At 42.9% G+C, this 14,198-nt stretch overlaps 1 protein-coding gene and 1 long non-coding RNA gene across 3 annotated transcripts in view; both read right to left on the bottom strand.

The window, feature by feature from the left end:
- Positions 1–360: 360 nt before the first annotated feature.
- On the bottom strand, positions 361–6,021 carry LOC133472216 (uncharacterized). Its single transcript, XM_061762771.1, has 2 exons — positions 3,442–6,021; positions 361–3,345 (listed from the first exon to the last, which is right to left on the bottom strand). The coding sequence occupies exons 1-2, from the start codon at positions 5,832–5,834 to the stop codon at positions 3,054–3,056; spliced, it is 2,685 nt and encodes an 894-aa protein (XP_061618755.1). The 5' UTR covers positions 5,835–6,021; the 3' UTR covers positions 361–3,053.
- A 2,545-nt stretch (positions 6,022–8,566) lies between these two features.
- Positions 8,567–14,198, bottom strand: part of LOC133472207 (uncharacterized) — a 38,120-nt gene continuing 32,488 nt past the window's right edge. For both annotated transcript variants that reach the window (XR_009786638.1, XR_009786641.1), the window contains exon 5: positions 8,567–9,801. This is a non-coding gene — a long non-coding RNA (uncharacterized LOC133472207). The remainder of the gene's footprint in view (positions 9,802–14,198) is intronic.

Here is a 14,198-nt window from a genome sequence, read left to right as displayed (position 1 = left end):
CAGAGTCTGTTCGGTTGGCTACTTGATTCAACGGCAGCACTGTTCATCCAAATCTTATCTTTATCAGAGTATAAATTCAATCTACCGCTTTGAAAAATTTATAGATTCATGCAAGTTTTAGACCAAGCTGGGAGCACTAATGGCTTTTAGTGCTAGGACCCTAAGGAATTATTCTGCATGAAAACCGGAAAACGCAGAGCAGCACTTAAAGCTTACCACAACGTCAGTTTTCTGTCCAAAAAGACACAATTGACTTTGAACATTGCTTCCAAACAGTGACGTTTTGAACAGGAAATGACAAACTTCTTCAAGGGTCAGCATTAGCTTGAATAAGCTTTTCCCTCTTGCATTAATTGTCACTGCATTTTCAGTTCAAAAATGTTACCTGGGACCTCCATGGAAATCTGTGGAACAATCTGGCATGTGCCAAGAAAGAGCCCATTACATTTTACATCACATCAGAGTGCACATAAAAAAAAAAAAGTGTGGTAAAGGACTTTCTCACCGTTGTCAACATTGCATGACTGAACCATTCCCAAAAACCTCTCAGTGAATGAATCGTATGCAGGAGGTATGAAGGTGGACAATTTAATATGATATTAGGATCATTCAGCCTAAATGGAATGCCATTCTGTGACTGTTAAATCTGATGTTATTTTTAACTTGCAAGATACTTAGGAAACAATCTAGTTGAAATTCCCATTTGGCTCATAATACTTTTCTTCATGTTGTTTCCTGTTATGTGTCATAGCTATTCATTTACATATACATGAACTTGTCCAGAAGAAATTTATTAAATGTCAGTGATTACTGAGTTGGTGTGTCTGTGATTTGTCCCTGATGATATCTCAGGGAAATTATATAGGAGCTAAATGTCTTCCTATGATGGCAGTCAAACTTGCACCACTAGAACCTAGAGTCCCTAATAAATCAACCAGCATCTTCTGCCACCAACATGTCACATAATAGAGGTAGACAACTGTGAAGACAGAAGGTGTCTATGGTTGAGGCACAAGTGGAAGGTTTGTGAGAGAAAACATCACATTTCAAGAGAACGCTATGAAGTGTTGACCACACATGACAAAACTGGAAAAAAAACACACAAATCAAATATTTTTTACACCGGTTATTACCTGAGAGCTAAAACAAGTGAGTTTAGAGGCAGCTTGGATGTGGAATAAAAAATGGCCACTACTTGCTGTTAATAATTCAAAAGATTGCAATGGCACAAAAATAACAGTTGGAAAAAGTGTGCCATTTGACCTGACATCAGAGTACTTGTGTTTTCCATGTTGAAGAGTTCTGCTACTAAAACCTCTCCCAGTGATTGTCCAAGTCAACAAAGCTTTGCCATACACTTACAAATCAAATATATTGAGCTTCAACAACCTCAAACAAGGCAAAACGCTTCCATCACCAACCACAGTCTTCCCTTGGTGTAAAGCACTTTGATAGACTTGCACTTAAGAAAGTCTATTTTTTACATGCCAGGCTTGTTCACCTTTCATCTGCGCACATTCTCCCTTCCAGACCTCTGACACACTCGCCATGCGTAACCTGGGAAATTGTGCACAACTACTAAAGAGGTGTGACTCACTGAAGTCTGAAGTTTTCTGTCAATCATGGTTTTCCTGAGACTTGTGGATGTCATAGAAATCGATTTGAAAAATATAGCACCCATCCACATTGTATTAAAGTATCAACCGCCCTGCTTCACAATTCACCGTAACTACAATATAATTTAATCAAAGTGCAACTCAATTCATTTCAGTCACTAACAGATAAAGATCGAATTAAATTATGAAAATACCTTATGAAGTGTACCCTTATGATTTGTCATCTGCAAGTCGAGATGTACGCATGGCTCCGGCTAATACACTTAACACATTGCAAGATGAAAGTTGAGTCACTGTTGGTGTAGTGGTACACTCGCCTGACTTTGGTGCAGGCAGCGTGGGTTCAGTTCCCACTCAGTGACGGTGTGAATGTGAGTGTGAATGGTTGTCCGTGTCTATATGTGCCCTGGGACTGACTGGCGACCAGTTCAGGGTGTAGTCCGCATTTCGCCAGAAGTCGGCTGGGATAGGCTCCAGCGTCCCGTGACCCTAACCAGGATAAGCGGTGTTGAAAATGGATGGATGGAAGATGAAAGTTGAAAGAAATCTGTTTTATTTTGTATGAAAAAAATCCAATAAAAGTAACTTCATCAGAATACTGTGCTTATGTCTGAAAACATGTTTGGAGTTTCCGTCACCGCTGGGAAGTTAACTGAATCAAAATGCGCAGTAGGATTTTTCACATTCACGGGACGCTGGACTTACTACAGACACTGGAGTGCGGAAGAGAAAAAGTGCTTAAGTGGATGGAAGAATCCATGCAGTGTGCGCGTACCCAGAGTGTGTACAGATTTGAGTAGACAAATGAACACAACCAGAAAAGCTTACGGCTGCACGCCATTTCTGACTTACGCACAGGTGATAATATGGCCCATATAGCATTAACGTAAGAGTTAACTGATGATGTGGAGGATAATAGTGTATAGTGTATTAATTTGAAAACACATCAGACTATCCACAGGAAAAAAATAAAACAACAAGTCCAAGTTCTCCAGTCTGCGCTCACCCATGTCTCTCTCAACAGCTACTGTATGTTATGTAGCTCTTTCAATTGTAGTACATACTTTTACACAAGGGTGTTGGGTGTCGCAGGTGGTCAGAGACTGCGGGTGGGTGGGAGAATTGTGTTAGCGTTTTTTTATCAATTGTCTTGTGAAGCACTTTGTGTTTCTTTTTAAATATGAAACATGCTACATAAATAACGTTTTGATTGATCGAAGTCCAAACGGCCAAATTTGTCAAAGTAGGTTTCAGTTCCTGAACTGGTCATAAATGAAAAAAAATTTAACCATGCAATTAACTCACCAATCTATATAAAAAAAATGAAAGTCTGAAAGTGTCAGATGGGTTTTTTCTTTAAATGCCAGCATTAATTTTTTAAAGGCGTACTGATCGCTTCAGTGTTAGCAATTGTTCTTTTCCTTTCGGCTTGTCCCGTTAGGGGTCGCCACAGCGTGTCATCCTTTTCCATGAGAGCCTATCTCCTGCATCCTCCTCTCGAACACCAACTGCCATCATGTCTTCCCTCACGACATCCATCAACCTTCTCTTTGGTCTTCCTCTAGCTCTCTTGCCTGGCAGCTCCATCCTCATCATCCTTCTACCAATATACTCACTCTCTCTCCTCTGGACGTGTCCAAACCATTGAAGTCTGCTCTCTCTAACTTTGTCTCCAAAACATCGAACCTTGGCTGTCCCTCTGATGAGCTCATTTCTAATTTTATCCAACCTGGTCACTCCGAGAGCGAACCTCAACATCTTCATTTCCGCCACCTCCAGCTCTGCTTCCTGTTTTCTCTTCAGTGCCACTGTCTCTAATCCGTACATCATGCCTGGCCTCACCACTGTTTTATAAACTTTGCCCTTCATCCTAGCAGAGACTCTTCTGTCACATAGCACACCTGACACCTTCCTCCACCCGTTCCAACCTGCTTGGACCCGTTTCTTCACTTCCTGACCACACTCACCATTGCTCTGGACGGTTGACCCCAAGTATTTAAAGTCCTCTACCCTTGCCATCTCTTCTCCCTGTAGCCTCATTCTTCCCCCACCACCCCTCTCATTCATGCACATATATTCTGTTTTACTTCGGCTAATCTTCATTCCTCTTCTTTCCAGTGCATGCCTCCATCTTTCTAACTGTTCCACCAGCTGCTCCCTGCTTTCACTGCAGATCACAATGTCATCTGCAAACATCATGGTCCACGGGGATTCCAGTCTAACCTCATCTGTCAGCCTATCCATCACCACTGCAAAAAGGAAGGGGCTCAGGGCTGATCCCTGATGCAGTCCCACGTCCACCTTAAATTCTTCTGTCACACCGACAGCACACCTCACCGCTGTTCTGCTGCCCTCGTACATGTCCTGTATTATTCTAACATACTTCTCTGCCACTCCAGACTTCCGCATGCAGTACCACAGTTCCTCTCTGGGTACTCTGTCATAGGCTTTCTCTAGATCTACAAAGACACAATGTAGCTCCTTCTGACCTTCTCTGTACTTTTCCATCAACATCCTCAAGGCAAATAATGCATCTGTGGTACTCTTTCTGGGCATGAAACCATACTGTTGCTCGCAAATACTCACTTCTGTCCTGAGTCTAGCCTCCACTACTCTTTCCCATAACTTCATTGTGTGGCTCATCAACTTTATTCCTCTATAGTTGCCACAGCTCTGCACATCACCTTTGTTCTTAAAAATGGGCACCAGTACACTTTTCCTCCATTCCTCAGGCATCTTCTCACGCACTAGAATTCTATTGAACAAGCTGGTCAAAAACTCCACAGCCACCTCTCCTAGATGCTTCCATACCTCCACAGGAATGTCATCAGGACCAACTGCCTTTCCATTTTTCATTCTCTTTAATGCCTTTCTAACTTCCCCCTTACTAATCATTGCCACTTCCTGGTCCACCACACTTGCCTCTTCTACTCTCCCTTCTCTATCATTTTCCTCATTCATCAACTCCTCGAAGTATTCTTTCCATCTACCTAGCACACTGCTGGCACCAGTCAACATATTTCCATCTCTATCCTTAATCACCCTAACCTGCTGCACATCCTTCCCATCTCTATCCCTCTGTCTGGCCAGCCTGTATAGATCCTTTTCTCCTTCTTTAGTGTCCAACCTGCCATACATGTCATCATATGCCTCTTGTTTTGCCTTTGCCACCTCTACCTTTGCCCTGTGTCGCATCTCAATGTATTCCTTTCGCCTCTCCTCGGTCCTCTCAGTGTCCCACTTCTTCTTAGCTAACCGTTTTCCTTGTATGATTTCCTGTACTGTGAGGTTCCACCACCAAGTCTCCTTCTCTCCTTTCCTGCCAGAAGATACACCAAGTACTCTCCTGCCTGCTTCTCTGATCACCTTGGCTGCAGTGGTCCAGTCTTCTGGAAGCTCTTCCCGTCCACCGAGAGCCTGTATCACCTTTTCCCGAAAAGCTGCACAACACTCGTCCTGTCTCAGCTTCCACCACATGGTTCTCTTCTCTGCCTTTGTCTTCCTAATTTTCCTCCCCACCACCAGAGTCATCTTACACACCACCATCCTATGCTGTCTAGCCACACTCTCCCCTACCACTACCTTACAGTTGGTAACCTCCTTCAGATTACATCGTCTGCACAAGATGTAATCCACCTGTGTGCTTCTACCTCCGCTCTTGTAGGTCACCCTATGTTCGTGCCTCTTCTGGAAAAAAGTGTTCACTACAGCCATTTGCATCCTTGTTGCAAAGTCTACCACCATCTGTCCCTCCAAGTTCCTTTCCTGGATACCGTACTTACCCATCACTTCTTCATCACCCTTATTACCTTCACCAACATGTCCATTACAATCTGCACCAATTACGACTTTCTCTCTGTCTGGGATGCTCAGAACTACATCATGTAGCTCCTTCCAGAATTTCTCTTTCACCTCTAGGTCACATCCTACCTGTGGGGCATAGCCACTAATCACATTACACATAACACCCTCAATTTCAAATTTCAGCCTCATCACTCGATCTGATACTCTTTTCACCTCCAAGACATTCTTAGCCAACTCTTCTTTTAAAATAACCCCGACTCCATTTCTCTTCCCATCTACACCATGGTAAAATAATTTAAACCCTGCCCCTAAACTTCTAGCCTTACTGCCTTTCCACCTGGTCTCCTGGACACACAATATATCAACCTTTCTCCTAATCATCATGTCAACCAACTCCCGAGATTTTCCTGTCATAGTCCCAACATTCAAAGTCCCCACATTCAGTTCTAGGCTCTGTGTTTTCCTCTTCTCTTTCTGCCGAAGAACCCGCTTTCCACCTCTTCTTCTTCTTCTTCTTTGACTTTGACTTCGACCCACAGTAGCTGGATTTCCAACAGCGCCCTGCAGGTTGACGGCGCCGGTGGCGGACGTTGTTAACCCGGGCCACGACCGATCCGGATGAACGCTCATATTTGTTTGGCAAGGTTTTAAGCCGGATGCCCTTCCTGACGCAACCCTCTGCATTTATCCGGGCTTGGGACCGGCCTACAGTTTGCACTGACTTGTGCCCCCCATAGGGCTGCATTGCTTCAGTGTTAGCAATTAAATTTATGAAAAAGTTTTTTATTTTTTTTATTGTTTGTTTTCTAATTCATGTGAGTCTTCAAATATGCTTTGTGGAAATACTACTAGTACTAACAACAGCTCCAATGGGGATAAAAGAATAAGCCTTTGAAATTAATTTGTCTGAAGCACAATGGATTCTCTTGATTCTGTAATCTTGCAGTAGAATTACAGATAATTGGATGTGGCTCAATATGTTAAAACAACTCTTAATGACAACAATTCCTACCGATGCAGTCATGATTTTATATTTTACATTTGTATTTTATTTTGTCATATTAAGAGATCTTTGGGGCATTCTCATTTGATTAAAATTATTGCATCACACGATGAGTTTTTAGCAGTTTTAATATTGTTTCTATTATGATTTTAAATACATTTAACAATGCTATTTTAGAACATCTTCAGCCATAATGTAGCAATTTGAGGACCATGGTCCTGTGATATTCTTAAAGATACCCAATAAATGTCGGATGATTAAGCACTCCCTTTTAACAAGAAGAAACCTTCGAGAACCAGACTCACGGTGGTACACTTTAATGATTGCTGGGTGTCGCTCCATAAAAGCAAACAACTGCTTTAGGGGGAAGTAACAAATAAAATTTAGACAAATGTCTACCATGTTGTTAACTGTAAAAGCTTTTTATTATGCTGCACTCCAAAGCCACAAAAGCCTTTTGACATCTGATAGTGTGGATAACACTGCATACAGTACATCGTTTTTTCCCCCCGTATGTATAAAAAAAATATAGTGTGTTGCATTCATGAACTCAATGAACTCCTACAGAAAACACACATTTTATTTCTGCATGTAACTATATTTTGAACTCAGAAAGAAAATGCTGGTTTGAAACTTACTTTCAAATAAAATAGTCAAAGTCTATTTAAGTTCTCCAAATACTTAATAATAATATATAATTAAAGCCCAATTTAAATTATCCACCTGCAGCGAACTAAAATTGCCATTTGCTTCTGTGTTCCTTCATCATTTTATCGCACGTATCACCTAACAATGTAAAATATAGATTTGCAAAATATTAGCGAATTAAAAAAATTATTTTACCTGTTTAATTCAAAAGCAAAAATCTGCTCCTGAACCTCAGCATACATTGTCAGCACATCAGGGTTGCAGACGTCACCTTCATTTTTACACACGATTGTAAGCTGTCATCACACGAGGCATGAGCAATATTTGTTTTAATTTATTTCATCTGTTTTCTTCAAACGTTTCTTTTCTTGGATTTTTCTCCCGTGGGTCTCACATTTGCATTTGAGATTCATATTTTGAACAAACATAATAACAACAACAAATAAATACATACATCAATAAATAAATATATACATATTTTAATGTTACAGAAGCACAATAATTTTCAAATTTAGAATTATATTTGGAAAAATTAAAGAACTAATTGAACTTTTAATTAAATACTCATTATTTATTATTGATTTTACGTCACAGAGAGCCACAGCAAAAGGATGGAAGAGCCGAATGCGGCTCAAAAGAGGCATAAGATGTAGATCAAAAGGTGTTTGATGGGGTTGCCTAAAATAGGTGTTACACTCTGCAAAATAAAATATAATGATATTGATGATGTCATATCATAGATCGCAATCAGCTATTGACATCATCATCATCATTGGGATACATTTTTCGTTTTCCATTTGTAACCACAAACAATTTGCGACAAGTTGAGACCAGACAGCATTAACACTGTTTTTTAATACAATGTATGTACTCTGCCACAGACATTTACGTAAATATTTGTGGTGAATAAAAATTAGTGCCATCCACTATCAAATTTCAGGTTTAGACTGAAATTACTGTATTGTTGTTGCTGTTTTTTATGTATGTCATAGCCAATCTAAATAGGCTGGCAATAAACAATAAATGTGTGTATTCATATATTTTTGCTATAGGATTGCAATTTTTTGTTCTTCTCCCAGTTCTCTGGGGAGACCCTGGGTTTTTTGTTTGGTTCTCATCCTTTTAATTTTTCTATTTCCCCACCCCCCATGTGTAATGGGACACAGAATATGCACAAGGGAATCCTGATATTCATGAGCTGCGGTAATTTTGGGGCAACATGTTTGTTTTCCTTCCAACCTTTTGGGCCTGCGTTTAAAGTGCCCCTTTGCAGAATAGAATAGAATAGCCTTTATTGTCATTGCACTGGGGGTGCAACAAAATTTGAGGACGCTCCCTCGGAGCTACAGTGCACAGCAAAGATTTACAGTTAAAAAAAAAAAAAAAGACAGCAGAAAAAGGAAGAACCCATATTCACTTAAAATAGAGCTAAAAACACACATTTACATATTTTACAAGTCTTTCAAGACAAAGCAAGACAGTGGGCTCCGTTCAATACATTTTCACTCCCCTTTATTTGTTGCAGAGGGTGGTGCCCATTTGATAAAATCAGTATTCCTCCCCGAAATGAATTAGAGTACCCGTCCTCCCAAGACCCCTTGCAGCCTAGCCTTTTTATGCCAAACTTAATTGACTGTAGCATTGATGTGTCACAAGAAGAAATCTGCCGATCTTTTGGTGTGCAGTAGTAAAGCAATCACAAGAAAGTACACGCTAGCATCTTAGGCAGCTGATAAGTGGCCAACTAACGCTTAGCTTAGCTTCCTTTAGCATACAGGAGAACTGATAAAGATGTTACTCATTTGCACACAGTCAGGGTTTCATGAAAACAAAGTGCAACATAAATGTAACCCAAAGTATGATATGTATGTATTATATAAGACACACATTCAACAAACTATGGGTAACATAAACACATGATTCATGTTGTGTTAATCCTTAATCGTTCATGTGACATGACATGACACATCTTTATTAGTCTTTAACAGTTCAAGGTTGCATGGCACAATGCATGCTGGGAACCGCGCGGCTTCACAATTCACCGTAATATAATTTAATCAAAGTGCAACTCACTGTACAGACTTAGCAAACCGAGAAAAGTTATTGATTTGGCTGGGCGTCTCCTGGCGGTTACAACACATATTACGGCTCCACTGTGTTTAAAGCTTTCGGGTAACCACATTGAATTGCGGCAATTTTTTTGTAATGCCCTGTCAATCTGCTCCAGTTGTGCTGGGATTAACGTGGTTAAAACTTCATAATCCAGATATTAATTGGGATCAACTACAGATTGTAAATTGGAGCCTATTTTCACAAAATTAGATCTGCGCAATGCCTATCACCTGGTGAGGATGAAGGAGGGAGATGAGTGGAAGACTGCGTTCAATACTCCATTCGGTCATTTTGAGTATTTAGTCATGCCTTTTGGACTCACGAATGCACCCTTTGTGTTTCAGTGTCTTATTAATGATGTGCTCCGGGACATGATAAATGTATTCTGTTTTCTGTACTTGGACGACATCTTAATCTTTTCCCGTGATCTACATGAACATCGGCAACATGTCCGCATGGTGTTGCAGCGCTTGATGGAAAACCGTCTTTACATCAAGGCTGAGAAGTGTGAGTTCTATGCGGAGTCGGTACAGTTTTTGGGGTTCATCGTGGAGAAGGGCCAGCTTCGGGCCGATCCAGCCAAGATCCAGGCTGTGGTTTATTGGCCAACTCCAACATCTAGGAAGCAATTGCAGAGGTTTTTGGGTTTTGCTAATTTTATAGGCGATTTATATGTGATTACAGCCTTAAGGTGGGACCTCTGACTAGACTCACTTCCAATAAAATACCATTTGTATGGACTTGTGATCATATTAAACAATTGTTTGTGAAGGCTCCTGTGTTAAATCATCCTAATCCTGACAGGTGTGGGGGCGGTCATGTCCCAGAGGTCCCCGGTCGACCCTGCGCCTTCTTCTCTTGGCGCCTGAGCCCAGCAGAGACCAATTACGATGCGGTAAATAGAGAGCTGCTGGCCATTGTCCTGGTGCTCCAGGAATGGAGGCACTGGCTGGAGGGTACTAGGGAACCTTTTCAAGTTTTCAACGACCACAAGAACCTGTCTTACCTCCGGACTGCTAAGAGACTCAACCCCCGTCAAGCATGTTGGGCCCTGTTCCGTACCCGTTTTGATTTCATCATCACTTACCGCTCTGGGTTGAAGAACGGCAAACATGACGCCTTGTCTCGGCTGCATGGCCCGTCTGCTGTTCAGCCTGTTGTGGAGACCATTCTACCTGTTACCCGGGTGGTGGGAGCGCTTCAGTGGGAGGTTAAGAAGAAGGTGGTGGAGGTGGGGAGGGACATCCAGGCTCTGGGAGGTGTCCCTGATGGCAAGTTGTTTGTTCCAGTCGTTTTACATCCAGAGGTGTTGAGGTGGGGACACTTCAAGAGTCGCTTGCCATCCTGGGGTCAGTCGGACATTTTTCCTCATTTCCCAACGGTTCTGGTGGGGGGACCCAGGGACGTTAAGGAATATGTTTCGGCATGCTCAGTGTGTGCCCATAGCAAGATGTCCCATTGTCCTCCAGCTGGTCTTCTTCGTCTACTGCCCATTCCTTCCCACCCCTGGTACCACGTCGCCTTAGACTTCATCACGGGCCTTCCGCTGTCCGGAGGGAACTCGGTCATCCTGAGTGTTGTCAACAGATTCTCCAAGATGGCCCATTTCGTTGCTCTGCCGAAGCTGCCGTCCTCCTTTGAGACTGCTAATCTCCTTGTCGACCATGTCTTCCGAGTTCATGGTATTCTTGCTGATCTGGTGTCTGACTGGGGGCCGCAGTTTGTCTCTCCGGTCTGTAGGTTGTTCTGCAAAGCGCTATGGGCTTCCTCCAGTCGTTCGTCCGGTTTACACCCGCAGACCAACGGCCAGGCTGAGAGAGTGAATCAAGATGTGGAGGCTGCTCTTCATTGTGTTTGCCATCAGCACCCCTCCTCGTGGTCTTCTCACCTGCCTTGGGTGGAATATGCGCATAACACCCTCGTTTGCTCTGCCACTGGACAGTCACCGTTCATGACTGCATACGGTTATCAGCCACCGTTGTTCCCTTCTCAGGAGAGGGAGTTGGTCGTCCCGTCGGTACAGGTCCATCTCCGAAAGGCTCATCGGATGTGGCGGGATGCAAAGGCAGGCGGCCTTGTCCCGTACTGAGGCTCGCAACCGGCAGTTAGCTGATTGTCATCGGATCTCAGCTCCTCCCTACCGTCCTGGTGAGAAGGTCTGGTTGTCCACACGAGATTTGCATTTGGCCGGGGGTTCTAAAAAACTGGGTCCTCGGTATATTGGTCCTTTCGAAATGGACTGTTGTTAACCCGGTGGCAGTTAAACTTCGGCTCGCTCCCGCCATGAAAGTTCACCCTGTATTCCATGTCTCCTTGCTCAAACCGGTTTCCTCCAGCCTTCTGTGTCCTCCAGCGGAGACTCCTCCTCCTCCGTGGGTGGTTGATGGTGAGCCAGTGTACACGATGGGTGAAATATTGGATTCCAGAAGAAGGCGCAGGGGTGTGCAGTATTTGGTCGACTGGGAGGGTTACGGCCCTGAGGAGCGTTCCTGGGTTCCCCGCTCTTGGATCTTAGATCCATCCCTGCTCCGGGCCTTCCACTCTCTCCATCCGCAGAAGCCGGGTGGTCCGCCAGGGGGCGTCCTTTGAGGGGGGGATACTGTCATGGCCCTGTGTTTCAAATTGTTTTTCTTTGTGTTGCAGTGTCTGGGTGAGCGAAGGTGGGCGTTGACATCGGTGACGCACCTGTCATGCATTGTAATCATGAGCCTTTTTAGGGGGCACCGTGACAGTGTGTGGGCATCGGAATATTCACTCGTTTTTGCCCCGTGTTTTCCGCCGTTCTGACCGCTGTCCAAATTTTGGTTCTATACGATTATACCACACGGACCTTTTGTTGTGTCTCCCTGCGTTATCTGTCTTTTGATTCTCTCCGGTGGTGAGTCCCTTTAGTTTTGTATGTCTCGCCATCACATGCTCTGTCATTTAATTAAAATTGTTCGGACCTCTTACCTGGAGTCTCTTTTTTGGGATCTGCCCTTACGGCATTGCCGTCCGTGACTAATTGTAATCACTTGTAACTTAATAGTTTGACTTCTGTAGAAACATGTTACACTAATTTTCTTATAGTCACAAAAAGATTTGCATCTCATAATTACTTTCTTATGTCTGCCTAAAAAAAATTAACACATTTCCTCGAGAATTTGCAACGTGACAATAAAAGTCATAAATATGAACTCACGATAGTGCTTCTCTCTTTTCTTTTACTTTTTATGACTCAATGAAAGTTAAATGCTTCTTCAACAAATTATCTTTGCTTTTCCTGAACTGTCCAGAAGTGTTTATGTTGTCTCACCTATGGGAGTATTACACTGAAGCAATTGTTTGGACGTCAATACTGGATGTCTATTTTTCAACATATTGTACAGAAGCCACACCACACAAAAGCAATTATTGCTGTCAAATGCGCAATTATTGCTGTGAAATTGCCCCCCATTGCTCCTAAGTTAAAATAGCACATTATACTAGAAAATTCTTCCGTCCATCCATCCATCCATCCATTTTCTGAGCCGCTTATCCTCACTAGGGTCGCGGGTGTGCTGGAGCCTATACCAGCTATCATCAGGCAGGAGGTGGGCTACACCCTAAACTGGTTGCCAGCCAATCGCAGGGCACATACAAACAAACAACCATTCGCACTCACATTCAACCTACGGGCAATTTTAGAGTCGTCAATTAACCTACCATGCATGTTTTTGGGATGTGGGAGGAAACCGGAGTGCCTGGAGAAAACCCACGCGGGCACAGGGAGAACATGCAAACTCCACACAGGCGGGGCCGGGGATTGAACCCGGTCCTCAGAACTGTGAGGCAGACGCTCTTACCAGTTGTCCACCGTGCCTACACTCCAAAATTCAAACTTGAAAAAATATCTCAAATATATCAATCATATAATGCAACTGCAAGATTCCTATTACACCTTTTTGGAGTAGGGTATGTCCCAGACCCAGAATATCTGGGATATATAGACAAAATACTTTTACACCTCCCACGTGCTTAAAAACATTTAAATTTAGTAGCACACACATTTTAAAGTATGTTAAAGTCTGTCCTTACTAACTCACTCACACAGTTGTCAAATTTATGCTATGTTTACAGGTCTGGTAATCCAAGCAATTGCCTAGAGTCCCGAGTTAAAGGGAACCCTAGGAGATGGCTGACATTGGCCAATATCAATGACAAAGCAACGACAACATGTCACTGTCGGGAACATCCGCATAAGTTGCTGTTGCTGGCTGATTGTCCAGGAGACACAGCTGATATTGGACCAAGTCCACATTGTTTTCATGCTTGTTGTTAGTATGTTTAATTCACTGATGGTGTTTTTTCTATCACATTTTGAAAGGTCCTATTTTGTTGGTGGTCCCTGAACAGAACTCGTGCAGAGGCAATACGACAAGTGAAGTCAATCTTTCCCAAAAGTTTAAGGTTAATTACTTATACCATTTATGTTAAGTGCATATTGTATAGAATATTTGTTTACTCGTGTGATGTCGTGTTCTATGTCTCTCTCAGGCAGTTTAGTAATGCCCGTTATCACTGTATGCGCGACGGGCCGTGAGGGGACGGGGCTGCTGAGCCCGCTACGGCTTCGGCCTGAGGTTTACCACGGATGCCACAAGTTCCCCTCCCAGCCCGTCAAGTTCGAATGGGATCCCTCGGTTCTGTCAAATTCTGTCAAGGCTTTCTACAGATGAAATATGGATGCAGGGCAGTTTTTCCTTTGGGTATTTCATTAGAAAAGGCGAGAATCTTGGTGGATTGTAAATTGATGGATAACCTAAATGATTTTGTTGAAAAATGGTGTTATAATGATGTAATCTGTTCTACCATACATACAAGATCTAATTTTTAGTCTTGATTTTGTGGTGGTTCAGCACATCCTCATCTTATTTTGATGGGCTCATTTCCTGCACCACATTGCTTGTAGTTTGCTTTATTGTTTCAGGCTGGGCTGGGCAGCTTCTGGAGGGACACTCATTCTTGCGGGTTTGCAACCAATCCGCAATCAATTG

The sequence above is a fragment of the Phyllopteryx taeniolatus genome, chromosome 2 (assembly GCF_024500385.1).
Source record: "Phyllopteryx taeniolatus isolate TA_2022b chromosome 2, UOR_Ptae_1.2, whole genome shotgun sequence".
Classification (NCBI taxonomy): domain Eukaryota; kingdom Metazoa; phylum Chordata; class Actinopteri; order Syngnathiformes; family Syngnathidae; genus Phyllopteryx; species Phyllopteryx taeniolatus.
Note: the sequence above shows the minus strand (reverse complement) of the source record. Positions and strands in the feature narration are given on the sequence as shown.